At 40.2% G+C, this 21977-nt stretch overlaps 1 protein-coding gene across 6 annotated transcripts in view; it reads right to left on the bottom strand.

Moving 5' to 3' along the window:
* GBF1 (golgi brefeldin A resistant guanine nucleotide exchange factor 1) overlaps positions 1-20745 on the bottom strand; it is a 108213-nt gene extending 87468 nt beyond the window's left edge. For 3 of the 6 annotated variants that reach the window (XM_061358726.1, XM_061358728.1, XM_061358732.1), the window contains exons 1-2: positions 15008-15113; positions 13670-13736 (exon numbers count right to left, since the gene is read on the bottom strand). In XM_061358726.1, coding sequence (XP_061214710.1) covers positions 13670-13736; positions 15008-15103 — 163 coding nt within the window. In that variant the 5' untranslated portion in view covers positions 15104-15113. Of the gene's footprint in view, positions 1-13669; positions 13737-15007; positions 15114-18776; positions 18993-20236; positions 20439-20610 lie in introns of those variants that run through there. The other 3 variants (XM_061358729.1, XM_061358731.1, XM_061358730.1) reach the window with 3 other exon arrangements.
* Positions 20746-21977: the final 1232 nt, after the last annotated feature.

Here is a 21977-nt window from a genome sequence, read left to right as displayed (position 1 = left end):
AATTTTGCCAGTGATATATTTCCAGATGCACTTGAGGCATGTGTCCTTGTCAGTCACCCCAAGTACGGAGGAATCTGAGCAGAGAACAGCTCCTAGAATTCACTACATGTTAATCCATGCTTCCTCTCTTGCTTGCCTGTAGAGTTAAAGGAGACAAAATGTGTAAAGCATTATTCTCAACTTATTTTGGAAGCAGTTGTAGGGCATGGAGAGGTACTTCATTTGATACAAGTGTTTACTTCAACTACTTTCTTTATGGCTGACAGACACCTGCACAGTAAAACTAATTAAATATCTGAAACATGCAGCTAAAAATAAATGGCTGTTTCAACCAATTAACACTGGGTGTCCAGAAAGAAACTGTAAGGCTGCGTAAAAAAGGCAAGATGCTAAACAGAGAGCTTGCAGCTCTCATCTGCTATGGGAGAGCCAATTCCTCATCGCGGAAATAACAAAGTGTGCTATCCTTGCTGGAGAAAAACAACACATATAAAGCAAGGAAAATCAGTTCTAGATTTCAGATTGTTCAACTAAAGAATGCTGACCAGATAAAATGAAAAATGAGTTGAGTTTGTGGAGCAGTAACAATGGGATCTAATGAAAAGCTAGCTTTTTTTCTTCAGAGCTGAGGCACTTTACTATTTTAACAGTTGTATTCTTCCTCTGATCCATGCTATCTCTTCCAACACTAACTGCACAGCTAGGTTCTTTTATTTTCATAACTTTCTAAAACATTTAACACCTGACTTCTAAGAATTACCTTAGCTCTTGGTGAATTTTAAGTTCCACAAGATCCTTTGAGCAAAGAATCGAACTCTCTTACCCACCTCCATATGTGAAAAAAGATGCTCTTCATAGCTTCTACCTCAACATGGCTTTGACTCCAACGAACACTTTTTGAGACTACAGCAATGGGAGGCGGGAGTGTGGAGGGAGGGAAAGTGAAGGAAACACCCAACCCACAAACAAAAACAACAACAAAAACCACAAACCACTAAAGTCACCTGTCAGGATTTTATTAGCAAGACTTTGTCATCACTTTGCTCCCTCCTCCCCTTTTCTGCAAAATACAGACAGGCAGTTTCAACCTTTCCACCATTTATTTAATTGGCTTAACAGAAGGTCCTAACACATCACAAATACGCTTTTTAAATAAAAAGCACAAGTTGAAATAAACTGTGGATATATAAAAACTCATTGCCAAGCAAGTTTTATTACTAGAAGTGCAATTAAAAACCACTACAGCCTTCTTCTAATACCAGATTCACGTAACAAGACCTCTTCTGCTAGCTGAATGCAGGCAGAGGTTCCTCAGAGTGAAAGCACTTCTGACCTATTCTTCTAAAACAACCAACCAACCACCACCTAGGTTTGTATCCAAAACTACTACTGCTTAATGACAAGTAGAACAGCCCAGATCAGCAAAAATGTTTTAAAAGTTTAAACTTTCAACATTATAGTAACAATAGAGAGATTACTCCTGCCTCCTTAAGCCCTGTGCACGTGCAGTTTTTCTGGTAGCCTTTCCTTTTCAAATCTGTAACACTGGACACTTTTCAAGCATCTGACTGGCACATCTTATGAGCGCACAAGAAAGAAAATGAGCACCTTGCTGGTGGCACTGAAAGATGTTTAAAAAAAACATACTGGATGGTGCCAAGTAGGATCAACTGAAATGTGGGCAAACTATGAACTGCATTACATGTTAGTTTATTGGCAGCCTCATACAGCTGCTCAAATTCAGGCATCTAATACAGGGATGTGAGCAGCTGGTACCATCACCTGCTGTTTCTGCAGAGTGAAAGAGAATGTGTGACCTTCCGCTGCAGCACATGGGTCTTGTGCATGTGAACAAGTACCAGCATGGGTTGCGAAACTCAACAGCATTAAGAACTACCATCCAAAGAGAAACTACAATTCAAAGCCAGATGAATGAGAATGAGCTTCACTTTCAGATTGTTAATGGATTGTCAGTAAAAGTGGGAGGGGGAAAAAAGGTCTGCGAAATTTAAGTTGATGTTGCCTCTGACACAAAGCTTCAATAGTCAATTAACAATCAACTATTAAATTAAGTATTCCAGGATGCCTACAGTAGTCTCCCCCCTTCCCCTTATTTAAGAATATATTTCTTCAGCCATTTCTTTTTCTCTGAAAAAAACTTTTGTTTAATTATTGAACTACCATTCAGCTACTCTGAGTTTATTATTTTCTACAATGTCTGAATCTTTTCATTTCTTCCTCCTCTGTGTTTCCAAACCTCTTGAAAAAGCCCTTTCCACAAGAAAATATTACCTTTTTATTTACCAGACATGGATGCTTCTTCCAGAAATGGATACTTTCTGTGACTAGTGAAGTACCTCAGCGGTTGGTGCTGGGACCAGTGCTGTTTAATATTTTCATCAACGACCTGGATGAGGGAACTGAGTGTACCCTCAGCAAGTTCGCTGATGACACTAAACTGGGAGGAGTGGCTGACACACCAGAAGGCTGTGCTGCCATTCAGCGAGACCTGGACAGGCTGGAGAGTTGGGCGGGGAGAAACTTGATGAAATTCAACAAGGGCAAGTGTAGAGTCTTGCATCTGGGGAAGAACAACCCCATGTACCAGTACAGGTTGGGGGTTGACCTGCTGGAAAGTAGTGAAGGGGAAAGGGACCTGGGGGTCCTGGTGGACAGGAGGATGACCATGAGCCAGCAATGTGCCTTTGTGGCCAAGAAGGCCAATGGCATCCTAGGGTGTATTAGAAAGGGTGTGGTTAGTAGGTCAAGAGAGGTTCTCCTCCCCCTCTACTCTGCCTTGGTGAGGCCGCATCTGGAATATTGTGTCCAGTTCTGGGCCCCTCAGTTCAAGAAGGACAGGGAATTGCTTGAAAGAGTCCAGCGCAGAGCCACAAAGATGATTAAGGGAGTGGAACATCTCCCTTATGAGGAGAGGCTGAGGGAGCTGGGTCTCTTTAGCTTGGAGGAGACTGAGGGGTGACCTCATCAATGTTTACAAATATGTAAAGGGTGAGTGTCAGGATGATGGAGCTAGGTTTTTTTCAGTGATGTCCAGTGATAGGACAAGGTGCAATGGGTGTAAACTGGAGCATAGGAGGTTCCATGTGAACATCAGGAAAAACTTCTTTACTGTGAGAGTGACAGAGCACTGGAACAGGTTGTCCAGGGGGGTTGTGGAGTCTCCTACGTTGGAGATATTCAAGGCCCACCTGGACAAGTTCCTATGTGATGTGCTCTAGGTTACCCTACTCTTGCAGGTGGGTTGGACTACATGATTTTTTGAGGTCCCTTCCAACCCTTGGGATTCTGTGATTTTGTGATTCTCTTATGTTCTTAATGAAGCAGAAGCCTTGATGATTAAAGTGTCCAGACTCCTGTATCACACAAAGTCATAAGCTTTCAGAAAAGTTTGTTGTTTAAAACTTACCACTTTGCCAAACCAAATCCTAGTTTACCTACAAGATCATGGTAGTCCTGCTTCAAGTGAAAAAGTCCCTTCCTGTTGACAATATTTTAACAGACTGGTAAATATTTGAGCAAACATTTCCTACACTTTTGTATTCATCATCAACAATGCCACCAAAGTAAATATTGCTAGGACTCTGTTCTCCCCCCTCCCTGTACTAGCCTGATCACTTCACATCTCAAGTGCTAATTTCATACTGAGGCAGAATATATTTAAGAGAGAGAAAGCACAGAAGTAAAATTTGACAGTGCTCATCAGATCTTAAGTCTGACTGAATATATTTGCACTTCAGACACTTGAAAAAACGAATGTTTTAACTAAGGGCTGAAATGCAAAGAAAACATTTCTGAGCAACAAATGTGAAAACCTCAGATTGAAGTGAAAACCAGATAATGATGGCTCTTCCCATGCTGCCATCTTAAGTTATTAAAGAACTATTATAAGCCACTATAAATTGTTTAATCCAGCTTTGAAGAACATCCAAGTTCCTAGTACAGTTACTAAAGATGCTTACATAAGCAACCATATTTTGCCACTGTCACTTGTTTTATTTCTAGAATATCTCCCTCTCCCCACAGCTATACCCAGATCTAACAGACCATTCTTCAGTATGCCACGATCAAAATAACAACCACATCTTTATTTATTTCAACAATGCCTCATATTTACAATTTGACACCTAAATTATTTAAGAAGTTAATCAAGAGGTAAATGGAATCTAATTCAGCAACATCTTGGCAGACTTCACCCCTGAATCAAGAAAAATTACAAAGACACATTTTAATAAAAAATCTTCCTGCCAGAATTAAGTTAAATCAAGAGTGAACAGCTTTGTTTTGAAGTCTCTCATCTAAGTAGCACACATCAAAGTTCACCGTTATGTAAGCATTCAGACTCCTGCACCAACCAAAGACAGCATACACTTTCTGAAAGTCTGTTGTGTTTATAACTTACTGTTTCAATATGGCTAGGAGTAATTATCAGCTTACTGCTACACGGACAGATCTGGAAATTAAAACTTCCAAAGTGCTTGTATTAGGGTATAGATAAAGGATCGAACAAGTTACCACTGTCACTGAAGAATTTAACATATTCAGCTAACAAGCATTAATCAAATGCACCCCTTGAGTATTATAATTGTGTAATTGTGATTACACTGCAAAATACATTTGCATAAGCTGTCATGGAAACAGTATTAATTGTAACAGGATAGCTAAAGCCAACATCACCCCAAACTTCAGTTATATTGCATATATGTGCAAGCTCCCATATAACATGCTTTACTTTTACATTTCTATCCAGCTCACATGGTCTTTTTTTGTCATGTCACATTGTTCCTCAACTGTCATGTAACTATGTACCTCTTTCTTTCACAACATGCCTGAATACAAAGTAGCTTGAACTCACGAGTTTTAACTTCACAACTGAGCCATGCGAACAGTACAACAGACATATTCATTTCATGAAATTCAAGGGATAAGGAGTCTATGTCTATTCATGCCATTAAACTAAAGAGGAAATGTCCAAATATAGTTAGGAGTTCAAAACAAGAACAGGTTGCTTGAACATTTCTGGTGGCATTTCCAAGTCACATGGATACAGTACACCATACAATACTAATGCAGACCTATTGATTTTCTACAATGACTAGCTGATATACGCTCCTTCTCAAGATGGGTTTTATTTCCTACAATTTTGTGATGACATGTACTGATTACCTGTCCCTAGAAGACTTACATATATTTAGTTCACTCATGATTTAGTCTTCGTTACTCTATTAACAAATTCACGGATTTCCATTCACTCCCAAACATCTTCCCCAGAAAGTATCTGTTGATACCACCAATACTGGAATGAATGCACTTCAGATTCATCCATGATATGACATTTCCATCTCTTTCAGCCCAGAATCCATCGTATCACAAGACCTCAGAACCTACCTTTAAATTACTGTATTATAGGCTTATAATATATATAATATTTTTCTATATTATATAATACATAATACATAATACATAATATATAATATATAATACATAATACATAATATATAATATATATAATATATAATACATAATACATAATATATATTATATATAATATATAATATATATAATATATATTATATAATATATAATATATAATATATCAAATATCAAATACAGTAGGCAATATATACCAAAACTTTTTTGTAGCTTTTAAAGGTGATGTAAAGCAAGTTAAAATCATGTCATTTGAAAGATTATGTTAGTTTTTATAGGACTGAATGCGGCTGTAACTTAGAATCATAGAATAGGGTTGGAAAGGACCTTAAGATCATCAAGTTCCAACCCCCCTGCCATGGCCAGGCACACCTCACACTAAACCATGTCATCCAAGGCTCTGTCCAACTTCCTGTAAGTAAGCTCTTTCCTGGAGAAAGAATGTTGCATTGTATCATTTTCTAAAGGCAAATTACAAAATTAAGATCATGACTATCCATATATATATTTTTTTTTTTTAATATATTTTTTTTTATAACTTACAACGAGGAGGTCCGTAACATGCTGGAAGAGTTTTTCTCCTGATTGAAAGAATCCCCTTAGGCAACAATCTATTCCGTAACACCCAGAGAGCAGCCAAGCTAGGTAGAGTTACCTTAAAAAAACAAACCAAATAGCTCTTGCAAGTCTACCTCAAATGGGCAAGCCATCAACTCCACATCCCTCATTATTAATGTTCCCTAACCAATCAACTTGCTACATTAATAACAATGTTCTTCATCATTCTGCTGCTTTTATACTTACCTTTAAATCCCTCCCTTTCTACCTCTCTTCTTGACAGTTTTTTTTCTTCCACACTAATTATTGAAACACCTTACCACACACCCCTGCACTGTTCTTGAAATTTTGCCCAATTTCAAACCTCTCCTTCAAACTCACATCTTACCATAAACTGTCTTAGGGACCGGCCAACAACAGCTTGTTTGAAGAACAAATGGAGGTAGTGATTAAGAAAAACTCTCAAGTGTTTAACAACTTTGTATGCTTACTGACTTCTCTCTGCTTCTCCTCTCTTAAGCTACAAACTCTTTGAGGTGAGGAATCCTTCAGTGTGCTTGTTGTGTATGTATGACCAATGCTTCTTGGCAGTCCTACTACACATTACGCAACTACATAAAAATGCACCTGCACTGACACAAGTTACTGCTTCTTTGAAGTAAATCACCTTTGAGACACTGTTTTTAATAGCTTAGATGGCAACTGTATAGCAAGACAGTTAAAAGAAGAAAAGGTGACAGAAGAGCTATATATTTAATATATAAAACTTCTACTGAAATTCAGCAATTTTAAATACACTCCTACTTCAAGAGGGTTTTTACTATAATGTAAATAGCCTTAACGTCTCTTAATTGGCCACAATTCCTTTTAACTAGTCCTAACCAAAACAAAGACATCATCTTCAAAAAAACCTCCATGGATGATTTAAGAGGAACCTTAACTTCAACAGAGCATCTGGTACTGCCTTTCTACCAAATCAAACTGCAATTTATTGCCTTCTAATGTATGTACATTAGGCCATTTCCTTTATGGCTCCACTTCACACAGAAGCAGTAACTGAAGGAAATAATGGAGTGCCCAACAAGTGGGAAAGTAATTGCTCAACAAGCGTGGAACAAGGGAGAGTCAGTTGCGCACCATGCACATGTGGCAGCTCTTCAGAGCCCAGCCCTGCAGTGGTAACAGAAGGCTGGTGTTACAGAACAAGCCCACTGTGGGAACTCTGCCAACCAACAGCCAGGAGTGCTTGTCCATCTAAATCCTTGGGTCCTTAAGGATTAGGGGTCAGGAAACTATTCCTTCCAACAGCACCACCTCCTGCCTGTACCTGCCAGTCATTAGCCAAGCACAGATGGAAGACTGTTAAGGTCAAATCCTAGCCTTACACCCCACCCAAAGAACTGTATTAAAAGGATGCTTAGGTGGTACCACAATGGTGGTGGTGCCAGACTGAAGAAGTGCCAGTTCAGACATCCTGATGTTAAGAGAAATACTGGAATACCTTGTGTGAAGACCATCTTACTGGGTTAGTTTGGTTTTTTTTCCTCTAGACAGTCTCAGAGTCACTCCACTTCCTTTGAATTTATTAAGTTTCCTATTACTCATAAACACAAAATAGAAGACAAACATAAGAGCTATAAAGTTATCATGTTCAGGATGCTACACAACTGCAGTTTAGCCCCTTCTGCACATTCGGTCACAGCTACATCATCTCCCAATTACAAGCTTCCCATTGTCAGGAGTCCTAGTTTCACTCAGTAACCTAATGTTGAAGGCAACAATCAACTAGAGTTCAGAGTCCATTCATACCTTGTTCCTTGGGGAATCCGCATAAATGCAACAGAAAAGCCTTGGAAAAAGTTATGGTGCTTATCTTGGTGCAATAAGGCTCCACAAACACTGAGTTACTCTTCATCAAGCACATCCAGAAAACATATTAAATCTTAAATGAAATTGTGACAATTTAGGTATTAGCTTTGGGCTTGAGAAATTCACACACCAGGTCACCCAGTACATTCTTAGAGCACATTAGTGTCACACGAGGAAAACTGCTTAGCAAATAAAGCACAAAACTAGCAACCACCTGGTTAAAGACTGGTTTATTATTTCTCCAGTAACATCAAGAAAACCTATGCCAAAAGTATCAATAGAAACCTATTATCTGAGGGAAATTCAAAGACCTCAGCCATAAGACAGTCATTTGATTCATTTGATGCTACAATGAGATTAAAAAAAAAAAGATTAATCCCTCTCAAAGAGTATTTAGAACTACCTGCAGCTTCTCTTGGAAGGATGTCTGCATTCATGAAAGACTAGTGCCTTGCTTTTAAAATGACAACTTTTACTGCATTGTTTGAACACAATTCACAAAACTCAAGTCCGGATTCAGCCCGCAAGCAAAGTGTCGAATTAAAGTTGTCCCCTTAATCTTCATACTTCTTACAGTAAGAAGGTGACAGAACATATTAAGGGAAATTATTTACCACTTCTGTACACTGTGTCAAGTCATCCAGTGTGGACTACATACTGCCAACCACCAGAGTGAGGCCGAGTTTAAGTTATTGAAGAAACCTTACTGTCAATTGCCTGACCTTTCTTACACCCTTTCCATCCTTAAAAATTTTATAGGGAATGCAATAACAGCTAAATGTTAGCCTGAGTTATTTGGCCTTCCAAACCAGCAAGTACAACATCCATGGATAACTGCTATTTGCAAGTATATAAATAAATAGTTTTGGGGGTTTTGTTGTTGTTTGGGGTTTTTTAATTATCACAGGAACAGACATCATCTACACCACCAGTGAGTTTTCTAGATCTTTTATATGAAACTGGTATGCAACAGAAAAAAAAGCTTAGGTGATTTTTGTTCAAGGCCAGGCTGGACAGGGCCTTGAGCAACCTGATCTAGTAGGACATGTCCCTGCCCATGGCAGGGTGGTTGAAACTAGATGATCTTAAGGTCCTTTCCAACCCAAACCATTCTGTGTATCTATGATTTTTATTTATTTTTTTTTTTAGTGTCTGCTCTGGGTAACATTGCAATCCTTCAATGCAAACAAAAGAAGCATCATAGAATGGTTTGGGTTGGAAGGGACCACAGCTTAGAGTTCATCAGTGTTTCTTGTCTGCTTCTAAGTCCAGGCATTTCCTGCAGAAACTTAAGATATAAATAATAATTAAAATGTGATATTGCCCTCATCTGCAAAGTGCAAAATAACAAGCATTGAAACACTACATAATCCTTACACCTCTTTAAGAAAAAAACATTACTTTTTTACGATTTCTTAAGTAGACCACAATGAATATGTCAGACTCTTACTCAATAGCACTGCAACAGTGCTGAGATTAGGCCGCTCATCTGTATCTACTACTGATTCACCACTTTTTAAAACTAGGTCTTTCAGAAAAAGTTCTGACATTAACACCAAATCAGGATAAAATTCCCATATTGTTTTATATGAATGTCAGATTATCCCTAAAACCTGAGTTTCCAGAGCTTAGACATGAGAAAATGAGTGTGCAATCACATCTACATACCAGAAAACTGATGGCTACAGTAACAAGTATATTAAGTCTGTATACTGGGCAAAGGTTCTCTTACAGTTACAGTCATTTGACCTTTAGCCAGCTCTTAATGCCCCAGCCAACCCTCTAAAGATGGAGATTTGCAGCAGCTTCTTGTCTGAAATAAGCCATGGAAAGATTCTTCTGAACCCACTGTACAAGCATTCATTTAAAATGTCATGAATGTGCATGAAATCGGAGTGCTTCTAACAGCTTACTTTGCAGCTTCTGTTTAAATGCACTAACTCTGAACCACCAGAGGATAAAAGGACTCAAACCTTCCAGTCTGGTACTCATGGACCTAAAATATACACAAGCACCTCTTCACAGGTGTGTTTACCTAGTTTAAACCTTATTTAAATAGACTCTCGATGCACACACTTTCCACAAACACCTGCTTCTCCCACTGCAGTGCCGACTTGTACAAGGCAGTTGTATTTAGTCATTTTCTGTCCTAAAGCCATCCTACACACCACTAAGCAGTAATTCAATCACAAAAATCTTGGTTACTGACTCATCCCCCCCAATCAGAGCAAAGCATAAATTCTGCAATAAGAACAACTACAGAAGTATCTGCTCTTACCTCCATATCATTCTGGAATGGTCTGAAGACTTCAACAGCCATAGCAAGATTTCAGAAAACCCAATCCTCATCAGATCGTAAAAAAGCAAGCTTATAATTAACTTATATTTCCAGCCATTTGTGGTTATAAAACCTCTTCCTAGTGAGCTCAAGAGCATCCTAAGTTGGAAACACTCATGAAAAAAAACAACGCTCAATTATCACTGGGTGTCAAAAAGAAGCTTCCTTTTTTTGACCTAAATCCGTGAGAAAATTGATGAAATGAACAAATATTTCAATATGCAAACACATTTTCTAGATATCCAGCTAACTTTAAAATTGAACCAAATGGAAGTTGTGGTGACGGCAATGCTAGATACAAACTTGTACCAACAGTAACAATTCCATCAGTTTTAAAACACCCTTTGCAGATGTAGTCGTATTTCAATTTTGCATGCATGGACAAAGCTTGATAGTCACTGCTTTCATATGGTGGTAACTCAGGGCACCAATTTTCACTTTTTCTAAGCACTGGAATTACGAGACACCACATCCAACTTAGGCTTATGGTGCTTACCTCAGTACAACAAGCATGCAGCTGTTAAATTTATCTTACAGTAACTTATGCATCACCCCACAATGACAGAAACTCTCCTTTTCCTTTCTGTTTTTCAGGCAACTACTATTTATAATCGTTAAAATATATGCAGCCCATAAAAGTATATCAATGGCATACAGTAAAGCAAATGACAGCAGGTAAGAGAAGACATGCTATTCATTTTCAAATCATTAAATCGCTTTCATAAATCTATACAAAGTTGCCATAGAAATTAAGTTTCTGTGTCAGAATTTTAAAGTGCAACTTCATTCCATTTAATTCAGGTACAATTAGCTAGGTATACTGAAGTTACCCTTATGACAATCATGGGATTGTGCTGAGCAACAGCATCTTCTCCAGATGCTTCCCTCAAGAGCCTGTTTAGACATTACAGTGGGATGGTATGGGATACCACTGCTTAGCTGCAAGCAAGCTTTTACTATTTTGCTAATCAAATAAAAAAACATGGTTACTCTTGAGAAGCAGTACTTTGTAATGGGGCTTTTTAGCTGCTGGAGGTATTTGGTGCATCTTTATACACTAGACCAGGGTATTTCAGCATCACAGGCATGACAGAGTTAATACCCACTAGCTCAGAGGAGAACAAAAGGTACTCCACTGCAACATGCCTAACATTTACATTGCCTCTCTTTGCTCATTAAACAGGTTTTGGTTAAATAATGAACAAACTGTATTACAGACTCCGATGAGAATTCCAAAATTATAAATCAACTGGTAAAGCCCAGAGGAGAATGAAGGGAGTGGGAGGGAAGGAAGGATAATATTGACTAATATAAAGGGCGCAGCTTGACAGTGGATATTCCTGCCACACCTGATCAAACATGCTCCATGGGGGAGGGGAAGGGAGGGAGAGAGCAAGAGGGGAGATGGGACAAGGCAGCCTGAAATTTGCATCCGGAACAGATTAAAATGGGTTCTTGGGGGATTGAGAAAATACATAATATATATTACTATAAATGCAAAATTGTACTAAAAAGCTAACTCAAATGTCAAAGATTACAGCTTGAATAAATTTAAATATAAAAGCAATGTGTTTCCATGAGCTAATGAAAGAGACATGAAAGGAAGGTCTAGGCAAAAAAAATACCCCCAAAACCACCCACAAAAAACCTTCATTGCCTGGAAGAAGAGGTAGGAGACTGTATTATTCAAAGTATTGCTTGGGAACAGTCCATGTCTAAAACTGAAAAAAAAAAAAAAAAAACCAAAAAAAGAGCACAACAACAATGTCCTATCTCAAGACCCTAGTCAGTAAGCAGCAGTCACTGAAGCTGAAATTGCCTGTTTAAAAGAACCCAGTGCAGTCAAACCAATGTGCTATCATCATCACATATGAGCAATTATTATCTCAGCATGATCCACACTTACATGATGACTAATACTCACAGGGAGTCTTGAATCTCTCAGTACATTAAACTTTGCCTTCTCTAACACAAGAAGATACTGGGTTTGCATTTTTTCCCCAACAAGTCAACCGCACATTGTATCTAGCTACTTGAGATAAATGGCCAGTCCCTGACATTTACTCATACTGCATCTATTTGAGCATCCTGACGTTCCCTGCTCTTGTTGATGAGAAGTGGTATTCGCAATAATGGCAAACAACTTCAGGAGTCTTATTTTAAGGAAAATTTTATCTCATGGAAGGGAGACAAGGAAAATTTTGTCCCAGAACAGTTTTGGTGACTGTCTGCATATCCTACATAAGATGAATGAGCTTACAACACTCCACAAATACAGCCTGTCAAGTAGTCTGGGTATAACATCCAGAACAAAGGTACCATCCAGAAATGTAAGCTCTTCCTTAAGATGTCATGGCCTGACAGGCGAGTCCTGCTCACAGCCAAAGGAAGTTCACCTAGCAAAGCAAACCAAAGAATTATACTTACAGGCAGCCAGAAAAGAGGAAGGAATAAGGGGTTAGAACTGGTACATGTCCTCAGCACCTTTCATTAGCACCTGGAAGCAGCACCATTGTACTTTTAGGGAACATACTTTCTGTGGGATTCCAGGCTCAATGCAAACACAAGAATGGGCATGCTTTGTAATTAGAAATGCAGAAAGTCCACTCAGACTTAGGTTCAGTGCAGCTCTGAACACTCACTGTAAGGGACCAGAAGTAAAGCTTGTTTTCACATATTACAATCAGTAAGACAAATCCTGGGGAGAAACAGATGAATGCCATATACATAGAGCTCAGGATTAGCCTTACTTCCAGATTCTCAACATACACTTAAACAATCACTCCTGAAATTACAAAAAGAGAAAACATGCGAGGAAAGGGGAAAAAGACGGGTTAAGGAAAAAAAAATTGCTCAGGATAGACATCACAGCCTTGTGTTCCACTGAAAGCAATGCAGATTTCCAGTTCTTTTCAGTGCAACTGGTCACAAAGTAAGCCTTTCACTTCAAGATTCGAAAGACCCAAGTGAAAAGTGAAGCCGGTGCTTCGCTTATTACTGATAACAGATGATGAAAACCAACAAACTGAAGAATGCAAGGAGAAAACAGATAATGGGAAGCTACTTTCTAAGCAGATTTTCCCCACTATTCACAGATCAGAAAACATAAACAAAGCACAGGAAGACTGTATAATAATACACCAGATTGCATATATCACTACAAACTTCAGTATATTAAAGAAGCTTGCATATTTATATTTAAGTGTGCACACACACACAAAATACATATATATATACATATATGCACACATACATGTATTTCTCCAGACAGTAGCGGCAGTTGTATTTGTGTAATAGTTCACAACTGTACTATCTGTCTAAAAGTATATACATATTTTTTCTTGTTATTCAATATTTGACCGCTGGATAATAACTAAGACGAGCAAGTACATGTGTACTTGTATTGTCATATACACTAACAGGTATACATACCTGCTGATTTCTGTGTAAGCTTACCTGTTATATTATTCAGAACTTCTTTTAAGTAGCTAAAGCTATGGAGCAGAGGATCCCTTTCTTCATCCTATAGGTTATATATAGAAAGTCATTAATGAGGCAAACATACTTCTGAAGAAAAATCTTAATATTAGGTCTGTGAAGACCCATTCATATTCACAGGGCTGAGTTTATCACTGTCAGCGTGTTTACTCCATCAAAATCAAGAGAAGCATTTTTATTTTTCTGCCAGAGCTCCCCAATGTCATACAGCTCAAATGTCAAAGCACAGGTTCAAGACTGAGCATTCTGATTTGGTTTTATTGTCCTTAGAAGTATTTCTGATTAGCCTTCCACTGTTCAATAAATTTCAGAGCAAATCTAACTCATACCATATTGAAATGGCTCATCTGGATTTGCTATAATGTTAATCTATGCAGATTGTAATGGGAACAGAAATGGAATGACATTTGGTGCCATTAAAATAACTTAAAAAAAATAAAAAATCACAGTGCAAAATTTATATGAATAGTGGCATCCTTTAGCCTTAGCCTATCTTTACAATATTAAAATAAGGAGGAGCAGCAGTTTCCCCAAGCTGTGCACATCTGCAGCCACACCTCCTACTGGGTGGCAGTGAGCTCTAGTGAAGAAATGTCTGTTAGGACAAGTGCACTGTCCTTTGACAAACTGAAACCACTTGTGCTGGATGACAGCCATATGCTATTCATGTGACATTCTGAAGCACACCACAGATGCAGTTCACCACATGCACACATTTACACTATGGAAGCCATAAACTGACCGATGCATCATTAAACTTTGAAACACTGTATTAATGGCTTTTAACAAAACAGGTTTGCAACTATTAACAGGTTTCACTAAAGAATATAGCTAGCAGTCACAACGCAGAGCTAAAGATACTATGCCATAAGAAAAAATGTATACCCTACATATAACGACTTCTTCAATTTTTATTTCATGACTTTCATGATAAAGACTGTCTTCACTAAGGGAGCACTCAAGATATATAAAAACACTGTGCTAGATAATATTATATATTCAAAACCTCTGGTACAGCAGGCAATAAAAGTCTAAATGAGATGATTCCCACTGGAATACAACGAAGGGTTTTCTGTTTACTTATGGGGTATATAGGCAGATTTCCAGCTTTGTACCTCTTACAGTAGCTGGAACACAAGAAGCCAAAATTGCTTGGCATGAAACAATGTAGAAAGTTATTCCAGCTTTACTTATAAAGTACTGTAACAAGTGTTAAAAAAAAATTGAGGTTCTTTCCTAAAATCAGGTGGTCTCTGTTACAGCATGAAGAGCTAGCAACAATTCAGGGTAACTTACCACATGTGTGTGAGTGCTCCACCGGGCGTTACGTTTTATTGCTCCCACCACCGCGTTGATTTCACCTTGTACAATGTAAATGTTCTTATCTACCATCCTGACAATTCTGAAAATAAAAGTAACTCAAATTAATCTCCAGCCTCTCAGAATCATTTTCTTCCTCCGATGAAACACCAACTTGGCCCCAGTCAAACAGGAGGCCTGCAGCAACGCAAGAAACTCTTTCAAATCTTTGTTTTGTGCATGCAGACAAGTACAGATATTTTGTCAAAAGGAAGACAAAAGAAAGGTGCTTTTCTACAGAGTGTGTTTTCAAGACCATGAGAGCAGACAGTTAGTTATAACAGGGCATCTGCGAAGTAAGAGACAACTTTGCCGAGGCACATTCCTCAGTTTTTTTCTAGTCTATGTAAGCTCACAGAACGATAAAATGCTAGGGTACCAGGACACACATCCATGACAATGGAATCACACGCACATCTCCAGCAACATGCAGAGTCCTGCAGCTCTACACAGAACACAAAGCCAATCCTGTGCTCTGTTAAATAAGCATCAGTGGCTTAGCAGAGCAAAGCTCTTCTGGAGTTTAAACTTTAACAAAATAAAGTGACTTATAACAGATGTTGATTTCACACTTACTTCATGAAAAAAAAACCTTTCAAAAAAGCAGGCAAGCAACAAAAAATATGAGTAAGACCTGCACAAAGAAATGAGCAAAACTAGAAACAAAACTGGATGGAACACAGGGACAAAAAGTGAGAAAGCTGATGGCAGAAATTTGTTCTTATGTAGCCTCAGGTTTTACAGGGGAAAATTTAAACTGATGTACCCAGAGATGGAGGCAGAAGAGGCAAAAACTATTATACAAGCAAGAAATATTTTTAACAGTCTGAGAAAAATAAAGAGTGGACTACTATAGGATCCTTCTCTCTATACTAGCTGTAGCTCAGACACAGTCAAGCATAAAGAAAGAATGGAGGGGAATGAACAGTCACAACTGTTTATAAAAAATAAACAGGACACATAAAGAGGCTGGAGAGTCAGATGATACCACATCTGCAATTGAAAGGGATTTAGTGAAATAGTAGCCAAGTAATGAGACTTTTTCAGAAAATATGAGAAGGAAATGAGGAATCCAGCTTGAAATCACAACAGGCCATCCATATGGAAGTAAAAGACTGAAAAATGAAACACTGATCACAACTCTTGAAATCAGACAGGCTCATGTAAAGGACTCAACTGGGAAGAGGGGGTGGAGGGTAACAAAATACAGAATACAAGAAGGATTTTTGCTCAGGTAGCAAAAGCAGAGCTGGAAGGAAACAGTTTTTGATGTATTATTCCAGAGCTCAGAAACACCACCACAGAAATTTCAGAACATACATTCTGAATCTATCAGGCTTTGTGTTAATTACCATGTTTGAATTATTAAAAACACTTCAAATATATAAATATCCTGAGTGAGACTAATTTGCTTCAGGATCCTGTAAACAATGGAAATTAAGCACAATATTAGTAAAAAAAACCCCACCCTCAATCTCAAGGGAGAGCATCAGATTTGTTGTTTCAGCTTTACATGTTTGCAATAGGTAAAACTGTTTCTAACTTTATTAGATTATTGATAACAGTATTCCTAAGTGTCACACCGCTAATCTGGGGTAAAGACAAAAGTGTTTTCTAATATAGGAAATGATATGACAGACCAGATCAATAGATTAGCTCATGCACTACCACATGACTCAGAAAAACAAATAGTTCAGCCAAGTAGTTTGCTTGTACCCTGAAGAACAAAGGTTTAGATCCTCCCTCCTCACCTGTATATAAAAGAACCACAGATATTCTTCCTACTTATGTGTCTAATGCTTGAGAAGTTCCCATCCTCAACAGTAACTTATTCCATATATTGACTACATTAAAACACCCTTGGTAAGAGTTTTTTCTACTTCAGTATGTTGTCTTTGGTTTTGTACAAGGCATTAATGGGAGGTTTTCTCCTCTACATAAAATTCCTCACTTACTTATTTCTTCTTTCAGCAATTCCAACATTTTCCACATTTCTATACAGGCAGTTTGAGGGATCAGAACTCTGGTCTACAGAAGTACTTTGGGGAAATACTTCATACATTCAAATTTGTCAAAACTCAAGTTTTTCCGGTCTTCACCATTACAAAACAATATTGAACATGTAACCTTTGTGGTGCCATTCCAGGCATTTAGTAAACTAGCATGGAAACAAAGTCTCCCCCAACCTGATTTAGGAAAGCATGTGCATACCAGACATATGTATCGCATGCCCTGCACATACAAAGATACTCAATAATCTTGCCAATATTTAAGGTGAAGCCAAAGCTTAAATGCTATTCTGCATACTACTGAGTCTGCTTGTAGGGCTCCTATTTCTTTCTCACTACTCTTAACCTAAAAGAATCAAGACAGAAAAGTTTGTAAAACTCAATCCTTCCTGAATGTAGGAGACTTACATTTATCAGCTGTTCCTAAACCTGGTGCTATCTCCAAACAGCAAAGTATGAAGACAACAGACATAGACCTCCAACACACACCTTTTGTTTTTAATCTGCTGGGAAACTGAACGTGCTGATCCTTTCAAGCAAGGATGCAAAAGATCCATGTTACTTGGCAAGGCTCTCCTGACATTAAAATTCTGCAAAAGTTAAGGGGTTTTTTTTGCAGTTGTATCTTTTCATTATTAACTATTTAAGAAGCCTTGGCAAGAATGCACTCTTTTCCTCACTGCAGATTCCATTAAATGTAACTTTATATAAAAATACTAAAAAAAAAATTTAAAAAATAAAAAAAAAATCACTTTATACATGCCAAAAACTTACCTGTCCAATGCTACTGAAATAATCTATTGCGCTGGAGAAACTAATTCACTTTCAGATCTTTAAGCATGGGGTGTGGGGGTGTGTGTAGAAATCCTACTTTACATTCAAGTTTGCAGTTAGCCAAGCAATAGCATACACACAATCCAAAGTAAACCACAGCCAAACAGCTTCATTCATGCAAAGAACCTTTGCAACTATATGCTGGAGAAGGAAACAGAAAATAATTAACAGCCGGTGGGGAGGGAAGGCATAAAACTATTTTCAGAGATGTACTTTGTAAGCTAAAGACACCAAAAGCACCATCCATTTCTGTGAAAGTTTATTTCAGACAATAGAAATAATTTCTCTAAACTCCACATTTCCTAAAGCCTACCCTTTATAAGTTATCAGGTAATTTCAGTATGCATTATTTCAACTCTTATCTTAATTGCTAAAACCAACTGGTCACGCTTTAGAGCTCAGTATAGATGTACTGAAGGATATACTGAAAAAAGTTTCAAGATTGAAATGAATGCTCTACAGCTACACAGAGAAAGTTACCAGATTTACCAGACCAACACCAAATGATCAGAGTTTGGTTTATGAGAGCATGGTACTAGTAGTCAAGTAAAACCACTAACTGTTCAACATACAAAAAAATATTGCTGACATGAGTTCAGGCTTAATGTTACAAACGTATGGTCTGAAGAGTGGGATATTGTATAAGTGTTGGTTGGACAGATTAACAGAACTACCAATGCTGAAGATCAGTAAAAAAAACCTAGCCAAGCCATGGTTTCAACACCTCCTGGTGTCTTCAGATCAAGACTGGATACCTTTCACGAGAGCACTCCTTAATCAAACACAAGATAGTGGACTCAGTACAGAAACAACCAAAGTAAGTTCTGTGGTCTAGAATTACACAGAAAAACCAGGGAAGTTACCTAATAGATTTCAAATGCTTTTCAGCTCCTTATCCCTTCATTTAGTCCTACACAAACTCCTGTTTCTTTTTCATGATAGGTTCATAATCTGCAGACCAGTTCTCAGATTTCGCTCCTGTGCAGAAATTCAACAAGCAAAATGGCAGCTCCAAACCAAGGCTACACAGCTGCCCGGCCCACCTGAGAAACAGGAAAGCTGTCAGCACTCAGAGCCTCACTGCTAACAAGATTGGGAACACTATCAGGGGAAAAAGGTCGATGCCTGAGCATGTCATAAAAGAAAATCTTCAAAGCCTTCAGCAGTGTTCTATGGGCAGTAATCACTTTTCTGAGACTCCTGAAATAGTACCAGATGTGAAGTCGTCACATAAAAGCACTGGTGAAATTTATGTCGGCAAATGTTCTCTAACACATGCACTTGAACGCTCCACTGCTCAACCCTAGAACACACTACTGCAAAACATCCCAGTGCATATGAACCCAATTTTTCCTATGTATTACCATAAGAAGTCTCAGGTATACTCTTAGGAAACACTCCCTCCCTTGCAGGTAAATGTCTGCAACTTTCCTGGAAACAAGCAAGAGTTAACATCAGAAGTGACAACATCTGGCAGACTTCCATCAAGTCACTTCTCCCCATTGCTAACTTTCACCTTCAGCTATGGAAACTGACTCAAACCTGGTGAAACTGCTCCGATAAATAGCAATAATAAATAACAACATAATCACTACATATGCAAGAAAGGTAGTACTTCAAAGTAAGCTTCTGTTGACCTAAATTTGCACTGTTTATGATAATGCATAAATAGTCTGACCTAGATTTGGCCACTGGAGTCCCAATATAACACACTGCTATCAAAACAGAAACATAACACCCTTTAGTCCACTAATCACAAACAATTCCTGCCTAACTCAGAGCTAGCTAGGTTATCCAGAAGCTCAGCTGGCAACAAAAAAGCTCCTTTGCGTCCCTCTAAACTGCATGCAGAAGGTATGCAAATCCCTACCAGGAAACTTTACTTGCCTGGGTTTTTCATGTAATAACTACTCTGCAATAAATATCACTGGCAGCAAAAGTTCAGAGAAGTCAGCATGTTTCTCCAAATGCTAGTTCCTAATGCCTAGACAAAAATATTAGAAAAGTATTAATTTATAAGTATGCACAGTCCAGCAACGGCAAAATTCTGAGCAGTGACACTCTTTAAAAAAGATAAGCAGCAGTAACATGACAGCAGTGGCACATCAGAAAGGAAGGCGGGACAGGCTTCTCCTCAAGCCTCCACATTTAGCTGCAACAACGAGATGGGGCCTGGGAACCGAGAAGGCAGCTCCATTTATCTGTCAAAACTGCAGAATAAAAATGAAACCTAAGGGAAATACGAGAGGGGTAATTTCTGTTTTCCGATTATTTCACACTGTTTAAACCAAGAAACATGGTACCAGCTGAATTCATAGCGAACGCCCCAAGTTAGCCCCGAGCCTTCCTCCTGCAGCAGCCAAACAGCTGGCCATATGCCGGGAGAAGTCTCCATTTCCACCGGTATTTAAGCAAGGCAACCTGGCGCACAGCAAGTGGGTGCCTATGCCACAACCCCGCTCCGAGCCGCGACAGCTGCAGCCTCCCGCCCTGTGGGGCACTCGGGACAGGTCACCACGCGCGTCACGTCACGAACCGGCCTGAAGGGGCGGCTGCCAATTCCCCCCACTCCCGCCCGCCGCCGAAGAGGCTGCCCCGGCACCCCGCCCGTCGCCGGGCTCCATTCACGCAGCCTGCCTCCCGCCCACCCCCGCGTCGCGACAGTATCGCGACAGGTACTCGCCGCCCGGCACTGACCCCCGCATCCAAAATGGCGGCGCCTGTTCCCCCGCGGCGGCGGTCTCTTCACATATCGGTCAGGCAGGCAGCGCCGCTAGCGGGAGGGCTGAGCCCTCTCTCTGTCCGCTCCCCGGCCCTCCCGGTGGCGGCGGGAGGCAGCGGTGGTCCCGGCGAGGCCTCCGAGAGGGGGGTCCTCCCGGGCACGGGCAAGCGAAACCGGCTCAGCACGGCTCTCACTGACGTGGAAACATGCACACCGCAACCCGCTGCCTGGTTACTGCGCCGACGGACAGCCCGCGGAGCCAACCCGCGCACGATGCGGCCGGCAGTTCCCTACGGTGCCCAATGAGACCACGGCTGAAACCGGAGGAGGCGGGCCCTCTAGTGACAAGCGGAAGAAAGCCAATGAGAGGAGAGAGGGTAGAACTAGCAGAACCGCTGGCCAACCGCGAAGGAGTACTGCGGTCGCGGGGCGCAGCAAGGGTGGTTGAGCGGAACCCTTCGGGTTGGGTCGCCCGCACGCCCTGGGGCCAGTGCCTACTCCCGGCTGCCCCCTTCGGAAGGGGTAGCCCCAGTGTCCGGGACTGCCCGTGACCTGGCGCCTCTGCCCAGTCCCAGCCCCTTGGAGAACTAACGAATGTGTGTGACAGCAGAAGGGCTCTTCCGACGCGTGCCTGCGGGTGAAGGGACACAGGGCTTGTACAGCAGTGCTTGAGCCAGTCACGTCTTCTTGGCATGGTGAAGCAGGGCGTGCAGCAGTGGCTCTCCTCCGTGATTTGCCAGTATTTCCAGCTTGTTCTATGGCCTCTCCCAGCTGCTTCTCTGGAGCCGGTTGGGAGGTGGTGCTCATCAAACGGCCTGTTTCCTCCTGGACACCTCCCTCTGAGCCCCGTTTTTGTTGTTCCCGTTGGTGGAACTGCTGCGCTGGACCAGTGGGCAGGCGGGAAAGTTCAGATGGACAAAACACAGCATGCAGCTATTAAGAGAGCGCAAATAACAGCCCTCAGAAGTGCACACGCAGCTTTTCTTTCCTCTGCAGTCCTGCTTGCCTAGTGACTTCCTCAGTCCTGAACGCCACTTACACTTTGCTTGGGCTGGGCCACAAACCATGTGCTATGGCCTTAGTTCATCCCTCCCAGCTAGCCTGGCAGCCACAGCTTCAGTTGCTCTTTTAAGCCAGTTTATTGACCAACACTTTGGAGCAATAGCAATCACAGCTTTGCAAACGTACAGCATCTAGCACAGTGAATTCTTGGTGCTGGTCTAAGCTTCTCTGCCATTTTCTGAGGCTATACTCCAGTGTGGGTGTGCTGTGTATAGTTCAACAGCAGTAATCTGCAGGGGTCACTCTGCTTATTTAAGCTTCTGCCATTGAACTTAGGGTA

The sequence above is a fragment of the Neopsephotus bourkii genome, unplaced genomic scaffold (genome assembly GCF_033783945.1).
Source record: "Neopsephotus bourkii isolate Nb327-2 ecotype Australia unplaced genomic scaffold, CSIRO-AGI_Nbou_v1 NB_951, whole genome shotgun sequence".
NCBI classification, from domain to species: Eukaryota; Metazoa; Chordata; class Aves; order Psittaciformes; family Psittacidae; genus Neopsephotus; species Neopsephotus bourkii.
The sequence above is the reverse complement of the archived record's forward strand: the minus strand, read 5'-3'. Positions and strand labels throughout refer to the sequence as shown.